At 46.6% G+C, this 22451-nt stretch overlaps 1 protein-coding gene and 1 long non-coding RNA gene across 3 annotated transcripts in view; both read left to right on the top strand.

Moving 5' to 3' along the window:
• Positions 1-6: 6 nt before the first annotated feature.
• Positions 7-1867, top strand: LOC115168755 (uncharacterized). The gene is made up of 2 exons (XR_003870742.1): positions 7-1111; positions 1180-1867. It is a non-coding gene; the product is annotated as an uncharacterized LOC115168755 (long non-coding RNA).
• Positions 1868-14200: 12333 nt separating this feature from the next.
• Positions 14201-22451, top strand: part of ndnl2 (necdin-like 2) — a 29983-nt gene continuing 21732 nt past the window's right edge. The window contains exons 1-4 of one of the 2 annotated variants that reach the window (XM_029724309.1): positions 14201-14297; positions 14542-14603; positions 21579-21698; positions 21792-21855. In XM_029724309.1, coding sequence (XP_029580169.1) covers positions 14553-14603; positions 21579-21698; positions 21792-21855 — 235 coding nt within the window. In that variant the 5' untranslated portion in view covers positions 14201-14297; positions 14542-14552. Of the gene's footprint in view, positions 14298-14541; positions 14610-21578; positions 21699-21791; positions 21856-22451 lie in introns of both variants that reach the window. The other variant, XM_029724308.1, reaches the window with a different exon arrangement.

Genomic DNA, 22451 nt, shown 5'->3' with positions numbered 1-22451 from the left:
TCTCCCATCTCTCTCTCTCTCTCTCCTCCCATCTCTCTCTCCTCAGTAAATATCTCCAACCACACAGTACATATCTCTTGCTCACCCCTCTGTGCTCTCTGTTCCCTCTAGGACCGTTTCTATTGGCTGTTTTCTGACCCCGCCCCTAACCACCCCCACTAACAGGCTATGTTGTGATTATCTGTTCCCTCTAGGACCGTTTCTATTGGCTGTTTTCTGACCCCGCCCCTAACCACCCCCACTAATATTCTGTGGTGATGAACTTTTCTTAGTGATGATCAGTTTTTCTGTAAACTAGCCAGAATCTGGAAGGAAAATAGTAAACAACATAAAGAAATCAAAATGTTTTATTCAATTGTACTTTAAACTGTGTTTTTTCTTACTCTTTTGAATGTCTCTTCTAATCCTTCTATCAAAGCAACCGTTAGTTTTGAGAGGCTTTAGCCGACCGTAGAGATGTAAACTGAAACCATTTAATATATGATCCTTCTCCGTATCTGATATTACGCCATCGATCGTCTTAAAGACCACTTCGCCGTTGTTACTATGTCAGTTAAGTATCGCCCGTCAAAACATTTAAAAATAATCATCGTCTCTGCACTACGTTCGTATATTCTGTTTATCGTCCCTTTATAAAGATTTAATGGTCAACTCGTCATGTGAAGCTGAACGGTGCACAGAGTTAGTGTCACATTACCACCCTGAGAACCAAAGTTCACCCCCTGTTTCCCTGCCATGATGGTATGCCCCAAACCAATGACCTATCAAGAGATTCTATGATGACGCCACAACACGTGTGATAGGTTTACCCCTGTGGAGTTTTGTGATGAGTAGAACAGAGCTGGATACTGTAGGACCGTTATGTGTCAGTACATTGGAGGGATGAGTAGCGACGCTGACTGACTGAGTGGTCCAGACAAGATGAGCCTGCAGGGAAAAGAGACAATGAGACATTCCAAATGGCACCCTGTTCCCTAGTGCACTACTTTAAACGTTGTGGTGCAGGAAGGTTTCAGTCATGTTTAGTTTCTGAGACCCGATGGTCCTCGAGTTCTAGAAAGGGAATAGGATGACATTTGGGATGTTGCCAGGGAGATGGGAGTCACTTCAGGTCACATGGCCAGGTCACATGGTCAGGTCACATTTGGGATGTTGCCAGGGAGATGGGACTCACTTCAGGTCACATGGCCAGGTCACATGGTCAGGTCACATTTGGGATGTTGCCAGGGAGATGGGAGTCACTTCAGGTCACATGGCCAGGTCACATGGTCAGGTCACATGGCCAAGTCACATGGCCTGGTCACATGATTATTTTATGACATCATCCAGGTGTCAGTCTAAATCTCTGTACTAGTAACATGTACTACATCTGAACCAACTAACATGTATACTGCAGTACATCATGTACTACATCTGAACCAACTAACATGTATACCGCAGTACATCATATATTGTGAACTGTAAACTAGCAGTAATGTGTGTACTACATCACCTTCTGAACCAACTAACATGTATACCGCAGTACATCATATACTGTGAACTGTAAACTAGCAGTAATGTGTGTACTACATGTACTGTAAGCCACGCCCCCCTAAACAACAACATCCGTAAAGGATTCTTCTTCATTATTATAATTATTGCTGTTATGATTATTATCGGTATAATTTGTCATTGTCAGCTAAATGAAAGCACCAGAATGTTGTTGTGGAGAGAGCTTTTATATTCTTATGGCTGTGGAGGAAGTGATGTCAGAGGACAGGAACAGGAAGGAAGGAGAGGCGTGATGATGTAATGATGGTCATGTTTGTTGGGAAACGACATCCAGTGCTGAAATAAAATTTATTCTTTTAGGAAAAAAATGAACTTACCGCTGTCTGTCTGTGTGTTCTTTTGATCTTTTCTGTTTGGGCCCAGTTAGTAAGTGGTCTTTGTTATCTGGGATCCTTGGGACATTCAACTCTGACGTCACCCAATTGAAGTTTAAATGGTTAGGGTTATTTTGTTGGTTGGTGGAGCATGCAGGCAGGCAGAAGAGAGGAGCTATGGACAGCAGAACAAAACGCGACTTTGGGCGGATAGACCGACATTTCAAAGTCGCCCACCAATTTAAGTCTGGTACTATCGAATGGAGGCACACAATGCTTGCGACCCTGCTTTCAACTGACAGACAGCAGCCCGAACCAGATCAGTGGAACGATGGTGGAGCCCAGGGAGAGCACTGGGACTTTGCCGGGGGGGTGAGCGGTCGGCGGTGCAGCAGCTGGGGGGTGAGGGTGAGTGGTCGGCGGTGCAGCAGCTGGGGGGTCGGCGGTGCAGCAGCTGGGGGGCGAGGGTGAGCGGTCGGCGGTGACGGCGCAGCCAACCAGTCAGAGCGGTGGTGGAACACGGTCGGAGCCGTGGGAGCAAGGCTGCATCGGGGGGACTTCGACGGGCTGCGAGAGTGGTGAGGTTAACGCTGTCTCATCCATTAAGCTCAAGGGCCTGCCAGGAAGCGAGGTGAAAAACGACATTTTGACAGAATATGAAGGCTTTATTCTGGGAAAAAATCCTTCAGCAAAACGCATTGACAATTCTCGCTCCAGCTTATCCCGAGTGTGGGAATTCCTCCAGGTAATGTCAGAGGGCAATTCCGAGGAAGGACTGTGTTCCACAGCTAATTACAAGTGTGTGTCTGGTGGTATAGCCAGTGTGAAGCCTGGGGTTTGGCACCATCCACATTAAAAATCTATTGGGCAGAAATATTAGAAGTTTTCTGCAGTTCCAACCGAAGACGGCAGGCCAAAGCCGATTGAATTAGGAAGTTGTTACTCTGCTTGGCAAAGATGGATCGTGATTCGCGGCAGACCCTGGCAACGCACAATATCACAAGCGCAGTAAAGACGAGGTGCTCAGCGTTGAGGAGTTAGGCCAGTTCGTTGAGCTGAGTTCGCAGGCTTTTCCTTCGGTTCTCAGAAGACTGGAAGTCCGAGCCTCCTGCTCTGACAGGGGTAGGTTTGTGGCTCTCATAACCAGCCGATTAGCAATATATAACGGGACGAGGCAAAACCCAGTCACCATGTTCAGTGAATGTTGGCTGCGGTGGAGAGCCCACAGGTTTTGGTAGCGGACCTTGTCGGTGGCACTGTATTGTCCTCAAAGCAAGCAAAGAAGTTGCTTAGTTTGTCTGGGAGCAAGACATCATGGTCAGCGGTGGGGCTGGTTTTCTTTTTGTAATCCGTGATTGACTGTAGACCCTGCCACATACCTCTCGTGTCTGAGCCGTTGAATTGCGACTTTACTTTGTCTCTATACTGACGCTTAGCTTGTTTGATTGCCTTGTGGAGGGAATAGGTTCACTGTTTGTATTCGGTCATGTTTCCAGTAGCCTTTCCCTGATTAAAAGCAGTGGTTCTACACCAGCATTGTTTGCTGTTTGGGGTTTTAGGCTGGGTTTCTGTACAGCACTTTGAGATATCAGCTGATGTAAGAAGGGCTTTATAAATTTGATTTGGTTCGCGCTTTAAGTTTTGCACAAATGCTGCCATCAATCAATGGTTTCTGGTTGGGGAAGGTTTTAATAGTCGCCATGCGTACAACATCACCGATGCACTCACCGAATCAGCGTATACATCAAAGTTGTTGTTCGACGCTATGCGGAACATGTCCCAGTCCACGTGATCGAAGCAATCTTGAAGCGTGGAATCAGATTGGTCGGGCCAGCGTTGAACAGACCTGAGCATGGGTGTTTTCTGTTTCAGTTTCTGTCTATAGGCTGGGAGCAACAAAATGGAGTCGTGGTCAGATTTGCCGAAAGGAGGGCGAGGGAGGGCTTTGTATGCGTTGCGGAAGTTAGAGTAACAATGATCCAGAATTTTGCCAGCCCGGGTCGCTCGTTCGATATGCTGATAAAATTTAGGGAGCCTTGTTTTCAGATTAGCCTTGTTAAAATCCCCAGCTACAATAAATGCAGCCTCAGGATATGTGGTTTCCAGTTTACATAGAGTCCAATGAAGTTCTTTCAGGGCCGTCGATGTGTCTGCTTGGGGGGGATATACACGACTGTGATTATAATCAAAGAGAATTCTCTTGGTAGATCATGCGGTCGGCATTCAATCGTAAGGAATTCTAGGTCAGGTGAACAAAAGGACTTGAGTTCCTGTATATTGTTATGATCACACCACGTCTCGGTAATCATAAGGCATACACCCCCGCCCTTCTTCTTACCAGAGAGATGTTTGTTTCTGTCTGCGCGATGCGTGAAGATACCAGGTTGCTGTACTGACTCAGATAGCGTGTCCCGAGTGAGCCATGTTTCCGCGAAACAGAGAATGTTACAATCTCTGATGTCTCTCTGGAAGGCAACCGTTGCTCGGATTTCGTCTACCTTGTTGTCAAGAGACTGGACATTGGCGAGTAGTATACTCGGGAGCGGTGGACGATGTGCCCGTCTACGGCGCCTGACCAGAAGATCCGTCTGCCGCTTCTTCTATGGCGTCGTTGTTTTGGGTCGCCTACTGAGATCCGATCCATTGTCCTGGGTGGTGGACCAAACAGAGGATCCGCTTCGGGAAAGTCGTATTCCTGGTCATAATGTTGGTAAGTTGACGTTGCTCTTATGTCTAATAGTTCCTCCCGACTGAATGTAATATGACTTAATATTTCCAGGGTAACAGTGAAAGAAATGATAATACATAACCTAAATACTGCATGGCACCCCCCTGTGATTTCACAGTCTGGTTGCCCATGGCGGGAAAAACTGGACTTTTCAGCGTGTGATGACCGTGTCAGCTGACATGTCTGGCAGTGGCTCCACCTCACAGTAATCTTAGTAATAATCAACCATAATCAGGAAATCCTTCCCTGCAAAAGGTCCATGCTCACGATTTACCATATGCGCTCTGGGATGTCATGTGACATCATTGATTCCTTTTGCTGTGCTCATTTCATTACAGGCTGAGCAGTTGGACACACAGTCCTTGATTGTCCCCTCATGTTCGGACAGAAAAGTGTTCCCCTTGCCTTGTCTATAGCATGTCTCCCCATCGATGTGGCTAGCATGTATGCGGCTTAGCATTTCCGCCCTCAGTGCCCTTGGAATAAGAACACATTGTCCTCTGTACAGCACCCCGTTCTGGATGTTGATTTCATCACGAAAGGACCAACAATCTCTTATACGCAGGAGAGCTGTCCTCTTTCACAGCAGGCCATCCTGAGAGAACAACTGACTTGAAGTCCTGTAAGTCTTCATCGACCTCAGTATATTGTCAAATCTGACGGAATCTGTGGTTTGTAACATTGAGTTGCTGTGGTCAATGTGTGAATGCAGCTCTCTGTGTTGTTGCTCAGCTCAAAGTGTCGCTGACGGTGAAGGTAGGAAACAACATCTCCACTTTGCTGATCCTCAACACTGGAGCCCCACAAGTGTGCGTTCTCAGCCCTCTCCTGTACTCCCTGTTCACCCACGACTGCGTGGCCATGCACGCCTCCAACTCAATCATCAAGTTTCCAGACGACAAAACTAATAGGCTTGATTACCAACAACGACGAGACAGCCTACAGGGAGGAGGTGAGGGCCCTCGGAGTGTGGTGTCAGGAAAGTAACCTCTCACTCAACGTCAACAAAACAAAGGAGATGATCGTGGACTTCAGGAAACAGCAGAGGGAGCACCCCCCTATCTACATTGACGGGACAGCAGTGGAGAAGGTGGAGCGTTTTAAGTTCCTCGGCGTACACATCACGGACAAACTGAAATGGTCCACCCACACAGACAGTGTGGTGAAGAAAGCGCAGCGGCGCCTCTTCAACCTCAGGAGGCTGAAGAAATTTGGCTTGTCACCAAAAACACTCAAACTTTTACAGATGCACAATCGAGAGCATCCTGTCGGGCTGTATCACTGCCTGGTACGGCAACTGCTCCGCCCATAACCGGAAGGCTCTCCAGAGGGTGGTGTGGTCTGCACAACGCATCACCGGGGGCAAACTACCTGCCCTCCAGGACACCTACACCATCTGATGTCACAGGAAGGCCAAAAAGATCATCAAGGACAACAACCACCCGAGCCACTGCCTGTTCACCCCGCTATCATCCAGAAGGTGAGGTCAGTACAGGTGCATCAAAGCGGGGACTGAGAGACTGAAAAACAGCTTCTATCTCAAGGCCATCAGACTGTTAAACAGCCATCACTAGCACAGAGAGGCTGCTGCCTACATACAGACTTGAAATCATTGGCCACTTTAATAAATGGAACACTGGTCACTTTATTAATGCAACTTTAATAACGTTTACATACCATGCATTACTCATCTCATATGTATTGTCATGACGCTGGCCCGTTCATTTAACTGCCTAGCATAGACTCTTGTCTCCCTGACCATGCAGTATGGGAGAGAGGGGGCACAGTAGAACAAAGGAACTCTCCTGCAAATATCCATGTTTTGGAGAATGTGTAAACGGTCGGTGGAGAAACCAGCTACGACCCGGTCCGCTTTGTTCCATGTTTGTGACCTCATGAAAGACAAGACAGCCACATTACCCTAACTCTGTTTATACAGGTTCCTCAGTTATGAGGCTTGCATCTGAATGTGGGATAAAATGTCTAACGAAGTACAAGAATACTTTTGAAAAGATGTGATTTAGTCTTCTAAAATGAAAATCTTTGTTTTATGGTAACTTTTGCCCAGTCAGTAGCCACGCCCCAGTGAATAGACATTGGTTGGAAATGATGAACCAACCCCTTTTCCACTCTAGAATAAAAGCCCCGTGATGACAGGTCACCTCAGTTCCATCCTCACTTTTAAAAGGGCTCATTCTAATTTCAACTCAACTCAACTCTACAGACCAGGAAACATGAGAGCCTGCTCCAGACGTGAAATGGTATGAACTCTGAACTATTGAGCACCTAAAGAAGTACATACTAAACTAGCATATATCAGACTGCCTCTGAACATATGTGCAAACACTAACTGACGAGGAAGCATCTCCAGAGTGAGATGAACCTCTCACACGGCGACCCAGAAGATTCCACAAAGGACGATGGCGACATCGACTGGCAAATCAGAGCCTCACATCACCAGCTCAACTCTCGAAGCCAGCTTCACGTAAATACAATGCATTGCTTTTCCGAATGGCCGATCGTTAGTGGCATATGTATATTTATGTGAGAATAGCTTCCCAGGTCAGATAGAGACCCATGGTCCTTAGTCTTCCTTCCAAAGCCCCTTTCTCTTCTCTCTGAATCTATCGTGTTAAAACCAAGCTGTTTTTGTTTAGTCCACTAGGGACCGTATTTACTGTATAATGTTATTATGTATTGTATATTCTGTAATTGTTTTAATTAGTTAGTAAATAAATAATTGAGCCAATTTGTGTATGGATGATTCATAAGTAAAGGCTGGGCTCGTGCAGATAACCAAGTATTTTACGACGTTCAGATGAGACTGATATTAGGTAAAGAATAATTAATGACTGATTGATTGCTATTGATATAAAAGATCTTGAGAACTTTAAGAGTGGATTCGGGAGATAGCCGCTCTATATAAACTAACTCTTCCGTGGTGCCCCGGGTTATTAATGGTTTAATTGTTGCATGGTTTAATTCAATCACTTAATCAATTAAACGTTAGACGTTAGTTAAACGTTAGGGAATCGATTTGAAAATAGCATGTAATCTCATTTAACCATCGAGACACGACAGTATATAATGTATTCTATACCATCTATACTATCTATTGCATCTTAGCCAATGCCACTCTGACATTGCTCATCAGTATATGTATATATTCTTATTTCATTCCTTTACTTAGATTTGTGTGTATTAGGTAGTAGTTGTGGAATTGTTAGATTACATGTTAGATATTGTTTCACTGTTGGAACTAGAAGCACAAGCATTTCGCTACACTCGCAATAACATCTGCTAACCATATGTATGTGACCAATAACATCTGATAACCATGTGACCAATAACATCTGCTAACCATGTGATGTGACCTATAACATCTGATAACCATGTGACCAATAACATCTGCTAACCATGTGATGTGACCAATAACATCTGATAACCATGTGACCAATAACATCTGCTAACCATGTGATGTGACCTATAACATCTGCTAACCATGTGATGTGACCAATAACATCTGCTAACCATGTGATGTGACCAATAACATCTGCTAACCATGTGATGTGACCTATAACATCTGATAACCATGTGATGTGACCAATAACATCTGCTAACCATGTGATGTGACCTATAAAATTTGATTTGATTCAATAAAGAAATAAATGATGAAGTGCAACGCTGGAGATGAGTTGCAGGCTCATGTCTATCAGAGCAGAGAGAGGGAGATCATAAAGTGAATCTCATTCTAGTTCTGTGAGAGATACTGGTGAGCTTCTCTCTCTCACCACAGCAAGGACCAGGTGTTGGTCTTTATAGGCTACAATGTTGGGCAAACAGGCTAAACCCGGGCCGGCCCAACACATTCATTTCTACTATATCAGGCACGTTTTCACGTTACAGTTTTTAGGGGGCAGGAGAATTACAGAGTCCGTTTGAATGAACTCGAATTGCTTCTATTCTAATTTTGACATTTCAAACAGTGAATATAATTTTGACATGACAGTGAAAATTATTTTGACATTACAAACAGTGAAAATAATTTTGATATGACAAACAGTGAAAATTATTTTGATATGACAAACAGTGAAAATAATTTTGATATGAAAAACAGTGAAAATAATTTTGACATTACAAACAGTGAAAATAATTTTGATATGACAAACAGTGAAAATAATTTTGATATGACAAACAGTGAAAATAATTTTGATATGACAAACAGTGAAAATAATTTTGATATGACAAACAGTGAAAATAATTTTGACATTACAAACATTGAAAATAATTTTGATATTACAGTGAAAATTATTTTGACAAACAGTGAAAATTATTTTGACATGACAAACAGTGAAAATAATTTTGACATTACAAACAGTGAAAATAATTTTGATATGACAAACAGTGAAAATAATTTTGATATGACAAACAGTGAAAATAATTTTGATATGACAAACAGTGAAAATAATTTTGATATGACAAACAGTGAAAATAATTTTGATATGACAAACATTGAAAATAATTTTGATATTACAGTGAAAATAATTTTGATATGACAAACAGTGAAAATTATTTTGATATGACAAACAGTGAAAATAATTTTGATATGACAAACATTGAAAATAATTTTGATAAACATTGAAAATAATTTTGACAAACAGTGAAAATAATTGTTCACGCTAGAAGAGGACCCTGGGTTCCGGAACGAAACAGTCCAACACAGAGGAGCCAGATGCTGTTCCGGCAGGTTCCGGCTCAAATTCAGCCCTGCTTTATGTCATGACTTGGCTTTTACAGATATGCCAAAGAAGAGAATTACTTAGATACAAGACTTGGGAGAGATAGTGGTGCTGAGGCCCAGAGAATGTTGTGTGATGTCAAGAGTCATTTGAATGGGTGGTTTCAGAATGTTTTGGACACCAGTAACTTTCCCAGTAAACTTTCCAAGTTACTTTAGTATTGAACTACACCCCCTATTGTGTACGTACACCATAAACTTGTATAACATATGTACATTCATCATTATGAGGATACGCCCGCATTCCTAAGTGAATAAAATGTGTCCGACCTGCTGGATCAAAATTTGACCGACCATGCCTGCTGGATCAAAATTTGTCCTACCTGCTGGATCCAAGTGAGTAGTAACACCTAGACAGTGGGAGTGAAGTCAGGAAAAAACACTTTATTTTTTAGAAGGACCTGGGACAGCGAGACTAATTAAAAATAAATCCCCTGTGAAAGTTTCTCACACTCCAACTCTCTAGGCACGACCTTGATACCGTACGTATTTCAGTTAACTTTCCTAGTTTCTCCAACTCATACACTTCACCTCTCCCTCAAACAGAATTATATATACCATACTATTATATACTATACGTCCTCTCACTGTCAACTGCGTTTATTTTCAGCAAACTTAACATGTGTAAATATTGGTATGAACATAAAATTCAACAACTGAAACAAACTGAACAAGTTCCACAGACGTGACTAACAGAAATTGAATAATGTGTCCCTGAACATAGGGGGGGTCAAAAGTAACAGTCAGTATCTGTTGTGGCCACCAGCTGCATTAAGTACTGCAGTGCATCTCCTCCTCATGGACTGCACCAGATTTGCCAGTTCTTGCTGTGAGATGTTACCCCACTCTTCCACCAAGGCACCTGCAAGTTCCTGGACATTTCTAGGGGGAATGGCCCAACCCTCCGATCCAACAGGTCCCAGACGTGCTCAATGGGATTGAGATCCGGGCTCTTCGCTGGCCATGGCAGGACACTGACTTTCCTGTCTTGCAGGAAATCACACACAGAACGAGCAGTATGGCTGGTGGCATTGTCATGCTGGAGGGTCATGTCAGGATGAGCCTGCAGGAAGGGTACCACATGAGGGAGGAGGATGTCTTCCCTGTAACGCACAGCGTTGAGATTGCCTGCAATGACAACAAGATCAGTCCGAATATGCTGTGACACACCGCCCCAGACCATGATGGACCCTCCACCTCCAAATCGATCCCGCTCCAGAGTACAGGCCTCGGTGTAAAGCTCATTCCTTCGACGATAAACGCGAATCCGACCATCACCCCTCGTGAGACAAAACCGCGACTCGTCAGTGAAGAGCACTTTTTGCCAGTCCTGTCTGGTCCAGTGACGGTGGGTTTGTGCCCATAGGCGACGTTGTTGCTGGAGATGTCTGGTGAGGACCTGCCTTACAACAGGCCTACAAGCCCTCAGTTCAGCCTCTCTCAGCCTATTGTGGACAGTCTGAGCACTGATGGAAGGATTGTGCGTTCCTGGTGTAACTCTGGCAGTTGTTGTTGCCATCCTGTACCTGTCCCGCAGGTGTGATGTTCGGATGTACCGATCCTGTGCAGGTGTTGTTACACATGGTGTTTAATTAATTGTTTATGGTTCATTGAACAAGCATGGGAAACAGTGTTTAAACCCTTTACAATGAAGATCTGTGAAGTTATTTGGGATTTTTACGAATTATCTTTGAAAGACGGTCCTGAAAAAGGGACGTTTCTTTTTTTGCTGAGTTTATTTGTATTTATTATGGTTCTCCATTAGTCAAGGAAGCAGCTACTCTTCCTGGGGTCCAGCAAAAGGAAGGCAGTTTATACAATTTTAAAAACATTACAATACATTCCCAGATTTCACAGCACACAGGCCCCTACTCCACCACTACCACATATCTACAGTACTAAATCTATGTGTATTTATAGTGTGTATGTTACCGTGTGTGTGTGTGTGTGTATAGTGCCCATGTTATCATGTGTGCATGTGTCTGTGCCCATGTTTGTGTCTCTTCACAGTCCCCGCTGTTCCATCAGGTGTATTTTTACCTGCTTTTTAAATCTGATTCTACTGCTGCATCAGTTACCTGATGTGGAATAGAGTTTAATGTAGTCATGTCTCTATGTAGTACTGTGCGCCTCCCATAGTCTGTTCTGGACTTGCTGACTGAAGAGACCTCTGGTGGCATGTCTTGTGGGGTATGGATGGGTGTCTGAGCTGTGTGCCAGTAGTTTAGACAGACAGCTCGGTCCATTCAACATGTCAATACCTCTCATAAATACAAGTAGTGATGAAGTCAATCTCTCCTCCACTTTGAGCCAGGAGAGACTGACATGTATATTATTAATGTTAGCTCTCAGTGTCCATCCAAGGGCCAGCCGTGCTGCCCTGTTCTGAGCCAGCCGTGCTGCCCTGTTCTGAGCCAGCTGCGCTGCCCTGTTCTGAGCCAGCCGCGCTGCCCTGTTCTGAGCCAGCCGCGCTGCCCTGTTCTGAGCCAGCCGCGCTGCCCTGTTCGGAGCCAGCCGCGCTGCCCTGTTCGGAGCCAGCCGCGCTGCCCTGTTCGGAGCCAGCCGTGCTGCCCTGTTCTGAGACAAATGCAATTTTCCTAAGTCCTATTTTGTGGCACCTGACCACACGGCTGAACAGTAGTCCAGATGCGACAAAACTAGGGCCTGTAGGACCTGCCTTGTTGATAGTGTTGTTAAGAAGGTAGAAACTAGGGCCTGTAGGACCTGCCTTGTTGATGGTGCTGTTAAGAAGGTAGAAACTAGGGCCTGTAGGACCTGCCTTGTTGATAGTGTTGTTAAGAAGGTAGAAACTAGGGCCTGTAGGACCTGCCTTGTTGATAGTGTTGTTAAGAAGGTAGAAACTAGGGCCTGTAGGACCTGCCGTGTTGATAGTGTTGTTAAGAAGGTAGAAACTAGGGCCTGTAGGACCTGCCTTGTTGATAGTGTTGTTAAGAAGGTAGAAACTGGGGCCTGTAGGATCTGCCTTGTTGATAGTGATGTTAAGAAGGTAGAAACTAGGGCCTGTAGGACCTGCCTTGTTGATAGTGTTGATAAGATGGCAGAGCAGTGCTTTATTATGGACAGACTTCTCCCCATCTTAGCTACTGTTGTATCAACATGTTTTGACCAGGACAGTTCACAATCCAGGGTTACTCCAAGCAGTTTAGTCATCTAAATGTGCTTTATTTCCACATTATTTATTACAAAATGTAGTTGAGGTTTAGGGTTTAGTCTGTGTTTTGTTCCAAATACAACGCTTTTAGTTTTAGAAATATTTAGGACTAACGTATTCCTTGCCACCCACTCAAACCAACTGCACCTCTTTGTTAAGTGTTGCCGTCATTTCAGTTGCTGTAGTAGCTGACATGTATAGTGTTGAGTCATCCGTATCCATGGACACTCTGGCTGTACTCATTTACATTTACATAATTTAGCAGACGCTCTTATCCAGAGCGACTTACAAATTGGTGCATTCACCAAAAGTCATTGCTGTGGTGAGAGAGAGAAGCGCACCACTATCTCTTACAGAACTAGAATGAGATTCGCTTTATGATCTCCCTCTCTCTGCTCTGATAGACATGAGCCTGCAATTCATCTCCAGCGTTGCACTTCATTTATGTCCTTATTGTCGGGTGCCGGAGGCGCTGCAGCACCGATGATGAATAAAAATACATTTGCCAAAGTTCTAGAATTACTGCCGTCTGTTCAGAAAGAAATGAAATAATTCCAGAAACTACACCAGGAGTAGGCCTATAATTTAACCACAGAGGATCAATAGTTTATTGTGTGTAGCTCAATCACAAGGCATGCCTACCATCGGGAACGCACGGCAAATCTGTCAGTAAACAGCATGCAGCCAAAACAGGCCTTTAGCAATATTTCAAATACTATCACTGGAAAACACAGGTTGGAAAGCAAATGTATCCTGCCAATTGTGCGCCGCCCTATGGGACTCCCAATCACAGACGGATGTGATACAGCCTGGATTCGAACCAGGTACTGTAGTGACGGCTCTTGCACCGAGATGCAGGGCCTTAGACTGCTGCGCCACTCGGCACTGCCAAGGTGGAAAGAAGGTCCAGGAAAATAGATATCATTGTGGAAGCGGCTGAAAGATTTCTTGGCGAAGGACTTGCGTGGAGTATTGTCACAGGCTGTACCACTCTCTCAGGCCCTAGAGCCTGAGAAGGGAGATATAGAGATTTGAAGGAAGGAATAAGTGGGAGTTTTGATTATGTCAATGTACTATTTTTATTTGGCTGGATTAATTAAGTTAGGGAAAACTATCACTATTGATTTTCTTTTTACCTTGTTTTTTCAACCTGTCCAGTTGGTGGCGGCAATACACCTTTTGGGGTTGTAGTCCGCCATAAAACCCACAGAAGAACAGAACAGATAGAAGAACAGATAGAACAATGAGACAGATTTCACCAGGATGTAAAAACGGGAAGCATCCGCTTGGCGTTTCCACTCACTGCCAAATATGGAAGTGAAGGAAGCCCACTGGCCGGTATTGGGAGAAGATGGAACGAAATGGATTTTTGGCCGAAATTCTGCACATTTTCTCATCCATTAAACATTTGATTTCAATACAGTTTTCTATTCCCAAAAACGAAAATATGTTATGAACAGAGTGGACTAAGTTTTGTAGAAGGAGTGCGAAAGCAAATTGAGTTATTGCACACGCGCACTTCACAGACTAGGCGTTTCCTAACGAAAATATGCAGATGAGAGCCTACACACTAGGACTCATTTCCTGTTGGAAACGAGAGGTGGTGGTCTATCTGGCTTTAGTTAGAGAATCTTTGGAAGAAGAACACGAAAACGCGGAAGATTGTACGTCATCAACACGCGTCTCGCGAGCGGGAGTTTGGGAAGCGGAAGAAGTTTTGTAAACAGTCTTTACGTGAGTGAATAGCTACTTAACGTTACTAGCATTAATTACTTTTCTCGGTTTAAATACATTTTAGATTGCTTTTGATACATTATTTTTTACATTAATGTTGCCCAGTTTGCTTCGGTAGCTAGCTTGCTGGCTTTGCTGTGTCCATCACTAGCTAGCTAGCTAACAGCCTGAACGCTAATAGCTAACGTTAGTTGAAAGATGAAGAGGCTACACTTGTGTTGTTGATATTGTTCCCCTCCTCCAGTCAGAGCCGTGATGTCTCAGAGGAAGAGAGCATCCAACACACAGAGCTCCCAGAACAAAGGAGTACGGGTAACTAACACCTACTACATCTCTATATCTCCATCATCTCTCTATACCTCCATCATCCCCCCCTCTCTCCATCACCTCTCTATACCTCCATCATCTCTCTATACCTCCATCATCCCCCTTCTCTCCAGCACACCTACTACATCTCTCTATACCTCCATCATCCCCCTCTCCATCACCTCTCTATACCTCCATCATCCCCCCTCTCTCCAGCACACCTACTACATCTCTATACCTCCATCATCCCCCCTCTCTCCAGCACACCTACTACATCTCTCTATACCTCCATCATCCCCCTCTCTCCATCACCTCTCTATACCTCCATCATCCCCCTCTCTCCATCACCTCTCTATACCTCCATCACCCCCCCTCTCTCCAGCACACCTACTACATCTCTATACCTCCATCACCCCCCCTCTCTCCAGCACACCTACTACATCTCTCTATACCTCCATCATCCCCCCTCTCTCCAGCACACCTACTACATCTCTATACCTCCATCATCCCCCTCTCTCCAGCACACCTACTACATCTATATACCTCCATCACCCCCCCTCTCTCCAGCACACCTACTACATCTATATACCTCCATCACCCCCCCCTCTCTCCAGCACACCTACTACATCTCTCTATACCTCCATCATCCCCCCTCTCTCCAGCACACCTACTACATCTCTATACCTCCATCATCCCCCCTCTCTCCAGCACACCTACTACATCTCTCTATACCTCCATCACCCCCCTCTCTCCAGCACACCTACTACATCTCTCTATACCTCCATCATCCCCCCTCTCTCCATCACACCTACTACATCTCTCTATACCTCCATCATCCCCCCCTCTCTCCATCACACCTACTACATCTCTCTATACCTCCATCATCCCCCCTCTCTCCATCACACCTACTACATCTCTCTATACCTCCATCATCCCCCCCTCTCTCCAGCACACCTACTACATCTCTCTATACCTCCATCATCCCCCTCTCTCCAGCACACCTACTACATCTCTCTATACCTCCATCATCCCCCTCTCTCCAGCACACCTACTACATCTCTATACCTCCATCATCCCCCTCTCTCCAGCACACCTACTACATCTCTATACCTCCATCATCCCCCCTCTCTCCATCACACCTACTACATCTCTCTATACCTCCATCATCCCCCCTCTCTCCAGCACACCTACTACATCTCTATATACCTCCATCACCCCCCCTCTCTCCAGCACACCTACTACATCTCTATATACCTCCATCACCCCCCCTCTCTCCATCACACCTACTACATCTCTATACCTCCATCATCCCCCCTCTCTCCAGCACACCTACTACATCTCTCTATACCTCCACCTCCATCCCCCCTCTCCCATCACACCTACTACATCTCTATACCTCCATCACCCCCCCTCTCTCCAGCACACCTACTACATCTCTATACCTCCATCACCCCCCCTCTCTCCACCTACTACATCTCTATACCTCCATCACCCCCCCTCTCTCCAGCACACCTACTACATCTCTCTATACCTCCATCATCCCCCCTCTCTCCAGCACACCTACTACATCTCTATACCTCCATCATCCCCCCTCTCTCCATCACACCTACTACATCTCTCTATACCTCCATCATCCCCCCTCTCTCCAGCACACCTACTACATCTCTATACCTCCATCATCCCCCCTCTCTCCATCACACCTACTACATCTCTATACCTCCATCATCCCCCCTCTCTCCAGCACACCTACTACATCTCTATACCTCCATCACCCCCCCCTCTCTCCAGCACACCTACTACATCTCTCTATACCTCCATCATCCCCCCTCTCTCCAGCACACCTACTACATCTCTCTATACCTCCATCACCCCCCCTCTCCTCCAGCACACCTACTACATCTCTCTATACCTCCATCACCCCCCCTCTCTCCAGCACACCTACTACATCTCTCTATACCTCCATCATCCCCCCTCTCTCCAGCACACCTACTACATCTCTATACCTCCATCACCCCCCCTCTCTCCAGCACACCTACTACATCTCTCTATACCTCCATCATCCCCCCTCTCTCCAGCACACCTACTACATCTCTCTATACCTCCATCATCCCCCCTCTCTCCAGCACACCTACTACATCTCTATACCTCCATCACCCCTCTCTCCAGCACACCTACTACATCTCTCTATACCTCCATCATCCCCCCTCTCTCTCCAGCACACCTACTACATCTCTCTATACCTCCATCATCCCCCTCTCTCCAGCACACCTACTACATCTCTCTATACCTCCATCATCCCCCCTCTCTCCACCTACTACATCTCTCTATACCTCCATCCCCCTCTCTCTCCAGCACACCTACTACATCTCTCTATACCTCCATCACCCCTCTCTCCAGCACACCTACTACATCTCTATACCTCCATCACCCCCCTCTCTCCAGCACACCTACTACATCTCTATATACCTCCATCACCCCCCCCTCTCTCCAGCACACCTACTACATCTCTATACCTCCATCATCCCCCCTCTCTCCAGCACACCTACTACATCTCTCTATACCTCCATCATCCCCCCTCTCTCTCCAGCACACCTACTACATCTCTATACCTCCATCATCCCCCTCTCTCCAGCACACCTACTACATCTCTATACCTCCATCACCCCTCTCTCTCCATCACACCTACTACATCTCTCTATACCTCCATCATCCCCCCTCCAGCACACCTACTACATCTCTCTATACCTCCATCATCCCCCTCTCTCCAGCACACCTACTACATCTCTATACCTCCATCATCCCCCCTCTCTCCAGCACACCTACTACATCTCTCTATACCTCCATCATCCCCCCTCTCTCCAGCACACCTACTACATCTCTCTATACCTCCATCATCCCCCCTCTCTCCACCTACTACATCTCTATACCTCCATCATCCCCCTCTCTCCAGCACACCTACTACATCTCTCTATACCTCCATCACCCCCCCTCTCTCCAGCACACCTACTACATCTCTATACCTCCATCATCCCCCTCTCTCCAGCACACCTACTATATCTCTCTATACCTCCATCACCCCCCCTCTCTCTCCAGCACACCTACTACATCTCTATACCTCCATCACCCCTCTCTCTCCAGCACAGCTACTACATCTCTCTATACCTCCATCACCCCTCTCTCTCCAGCACACCTACTACATCTATATACCTCCATCACCCCCCCCCTCTCTCCAGCACACCTACTACATCTCTCTATACCTCCATCATCCCCCTCTCTCCAGCACACCTACTACATCTCTCTATACCTCCATCATCCCCCTCTCTCCAGCACCCTACTACATCTCTCTATACCTCCATCATCCCCCCTCTCTCCAGCACACCTACTACATCTCTATACCTCCATCATCCCCCTCTCTCCAGCACACCTACTACATCTCTCTATACCTCCATCATCCCCCTCTCTCCAGCACACCTACTACATCTCTATACCTCCATCACCCCCCCTCTCTCCAGCACACCTACTACATCTCTCTATACCTCCATCATCCCCCCTCTCTCCAGCACACCTACTACATCTCTCTATACCTCCATCATCCCCCTCTCTCCAGCACACCTACTACATCTCTATACCTCCATCATCCCCCCTCTCTCCAGCACACCTACTACATCTCTCTATACCTCCATCACCCCCCCTCTCTCCAGCACACCTACTACATCTCTCTATACCTCCATCATCCCCCCTCTCTCCAGCACACCTACTACATCTCTATACCTCCATCACCCCTCTCTCTCCAGCACAGCTACTACATCTCTCTATACCTCCATCACCCCTCTCTCTCCAGCACACCTACTACATCTCTCTATACCTCCATCATCCCCCTCTCTCCAGCACACCTACTACATCTCTCTATACCTCCGTCATCCCCCCTCTCTCCACCTACTACATCTCTATACCTCCATCATCCCCCTCTCTCCAGCACACCTACTACATCTCTCTATACCTCCATCACCCCCCCTCTCTCCAGCACACCTACTACATCTCTATACCTCCATCATCCCCCTCTCTCCAGCACACCTACTATATCTCTCTATACCTCCATCACCCCCCCTCTCTCTCCAGCACACCTACTACATCTCTATACCTCCATCACCCCTCTCTCTCCAGCACAGCTACTACATCTCTCTATACCTCCATCACCCCTCTCTCTCCAGCACACCTACTACATCTATATACCTCCATCACCCCCCCTCTCTCCAGCACACCTACTACATCTCTCTATACCTCCATCATCCCCCTCTCTCCAGCACACCTACTACATCTCTCTATACCTCCATCATCCCCCTCTCTCCAGCACACCTACTACATCTCTCTATACCTCCATCATCCCCCTCTCTCCAGCACACCTACTACATCTCTATACCTCCATCATCCCCCTCTCTCCAGCACACCTACTACATCTCTCTATACCTCCATCATCCCCCTCTCTCCAGCACACCTACTACATCTCTATACCTCCATCACCCCCCCTCTCTCCAGCACACCTACTACATCTCTCTATACCTCCATCATCCCCCCTCTCTCCAGCACACCTACTACATCTCTATACCTCCATCATCCCCCTCTCTCCAGCACACCTACTACATCTCTATACCTCCATCATCCCCCCTCTCTCCAGCACACCTACTACATCTCTCTATACCTCCATCACCCCCCCTCTCTCCAGCACACCTACTACATCTCTCTATACCTCCATCATCCCCCTCTCTCCAGCACACCTACTACATCTCTATACCTCCATCACCCCTCTCTCTCCAGCACAGCTACTACATCTCTCTATACCTCCATCACCCCTCTCTCTCCAGCACACCTACTACATCTCTCTATACCTCCATCATCCCCCTCTCTCCAGCACACCTACTACATCTCTCTATACCTCCGTCATCCCCCCCTCTCTCCATCACACCTACTACATCTCTCTATACCTCCATCATCCCCCCTCTCTCCATCACACCTACTACATCTCTATACCTCCATCATCCCCCTCTCTCCAGCACACCTACTACATCTATATACCTCCATCACCCCCCCTCTCTCCAGCACACCTACTACATCTCTCTATACCTCCATCACCCCCCCTCTCTCCAGCACACCTACTACATCTCTCTATACCTCCATCATCCCCCCTCTCTCCAGCACACCTACTACATCTCTCTATACCTCCATCATCCCCCCTCTCTCCACCTACTACATCTCTCTATACCTCCATCATCCCCCTCTCTCCAGCACAGCTACTACATCTCTCTATACCTCCATCATCCCCCTCTCTCCAGCACACCTACTACATCTCTATACCTCCATCACCCCCCCTCTCTCCAGCACACCTACTACATCTCTATACCTCCATCATCCCCCTCTCTCCACCTACTACATCTCTCTATACCTCCATCATCCCCCTCTCTCCAGCACACCTACTACATCTCTCTATACCTCCATCACCCCCCCTCTCTCCATCACCTCTCTATACCTCCATCACCCCCCCTCTCTCCAGCACACCTACTACATCTCTATACCTCCATCACCCCCCCTCTCTCCAGCACACCTACTACATCTCTATACCTCCATCATCCCCCCTCTCTCCAGCACACCTACTACATCTATATACCTCCATCACCCCCCCTCTCTCCAGCACACCTACTACATCTCTATACCTCCATCACCCCCCCTCTCTCCAGCACACCTACTACATCTCTATACCTCCATCATCCCCCCTCTCTCCAGCACACCTACTACATCTCTCTATACCTCCATCATCCCCCTCTCTCCAGCACACCTACTACATCTCTATACCTCCATCACCCCCTCTCTCTCCAGCACACCTACTACATCTCTATACCTCCATCATCCCCCCTCTCTCCATCACACCTACTACATCTCTCTATACCTCCATCACCCCCCCCTCTCTCCAGCACACCTACTACATCTCTCTATACCTCCATCATCCCCCCTCTCTCCACCTACTACATCTCTATACCTCCATCATCCCCCTCTCTCCAGCACACCTACTACATCTCTATACCTCCATCACCCCCCCTCTCTCCAGCACACCTACTACATCTCTCTATACCTCCATCATCCCCCCTCTCTCCAGCACACCTACTACATCTCTCTATACCTCCATCATCCCCCTCTCTCCAGCACACCTACTACATCTATATACCTCCATCATCCCCCCTCTCTCCATCACACCTACTACATCTCTCTATACCTCCATCATCCCCCCTCTCTCCAGCACACCTACTACATCTCTATACCTCCATCACCCCCCCTCTCTCCAGCACACCTACTACATCTCTATACCTCCATCACCCCTCTCTCTCCAGCACACCTACTACATCTCTATACCTCCATCATCCCCCTCTCTCCACCTACTACATCTCTCTATACCTCCATCATCCCCCCTCTCTCCACCTACTACATCTCTCTATACCTCCATCATCCCCCCTCTCTCCATCACACCTACTACATCTCTCTATACCTCCATCATCCCCCCTCTCTCCACCTACTACATCTCTCTATACCTCCATCATCCCCCTCTCTCCAGCACACCTACTACATCCTAATACCTCCATCATCCCCCCTCTCTCCATCACACCTACTACATCTCTCTATACCTCCATCATCCCCCCCTCTCTCCAGCACACCTACTACATCTCTCTACCTCCATCACCCCCCCTCTCTCCAGCACACCTACTACATCTATACCTCCATCACCCCTCTCTCTCCAGCACACCTACTACATCTCTATACCTCCATCATCCCCCTCTCTCCACCTACTACATCTCTCTATACCTCCATCATCCCCCCTCTCTCCACCTACTACATCTCTCTATACCTCCATCATCCCCCCTCTCTCCAGCATCTATTTAAAAAAATCCATCCCTTTGTGATGATGATGCTGGTGTCTTTGTCTCTTAGTCCCAGCGTTGGGAGGCGGTGCTAGGTGATGATGAGGATGACCCGTCCTTCACCCAGCCCAGTACGTCACAGGTACAGAAGGGTCTGGACAGACTGACACCTGCTCAGGTCGACCTGAAGGTAATAAACACACACACACACACACACACACACACACACCACACACTCTCATATCTATCTCTCTCTCTCATATCTATCTCTCTCTTTCTCTAGACAGCTGAGGTTGTCCAGTTCATCTTCGTTAAGGACCAGAAAAAGTTCCCCATCCGCAGAGCAGGTAGGAGCTGATGAAACACTACATCTCTCTGTCTGTCTGTCTGTCTGTCTGTCTGTCTGTCTGTCTGTCTGTCTGTCTGTCTGTCTGTCTGTGTCCGTGTTGCTGAAGCTGCAACATAATTACAGCCATTTCTGACTGAAAAGTTCTGCTACCAAAATCACTCATTTGTTTATGAAAAACATTCCCTCAACCCTTGCTCTCTTTACGTGACAGATGTATGTATCGCATGTCACCAATAGGGCCTGACCTGTAGCATACCATATAGCATACCGTAACACGTGACAGATGTATGCATCGCATGTCACCAATAGGGCCTGACCTGTAGCATACCATATAGCATACCGTAACATGTGACAGCAAAATGTATGCAGAGGACGTGACAAACTCCAAATGGGGGAATGTTAGCTTGCTCAGGAGGGGGAGGTAGGATGTGTAGAAGAAATGTGACTAGTTGAAATGTGACTAGTTGAAATGTGACTAAATGTGACTAGTTGAAATGTGACTAAATGTGACTAGTTGAAATGTGACTAAATGTGACTAGTTGAAATGTGACTAAATGTGACTAGTTGAAATGTGACTAGTTGAAATGTGACTAG

This window comes from Salmo trutta, chromosome 30, assembly GCF_901001165.1.
Source record: "Salmo trutta chromosome 30, fSalTru1.1, whole genome shotgun sequence".
NCBI classification, from domain to species: Eukaryota; Metazoa; Chordata; class Actinopteri; order Salmoniformes; family Salmonidae; genus Salmo; species Salmo trutta.
This window is presented reverse-complemented; position numbering and strand designations above follow the sequence as displayed.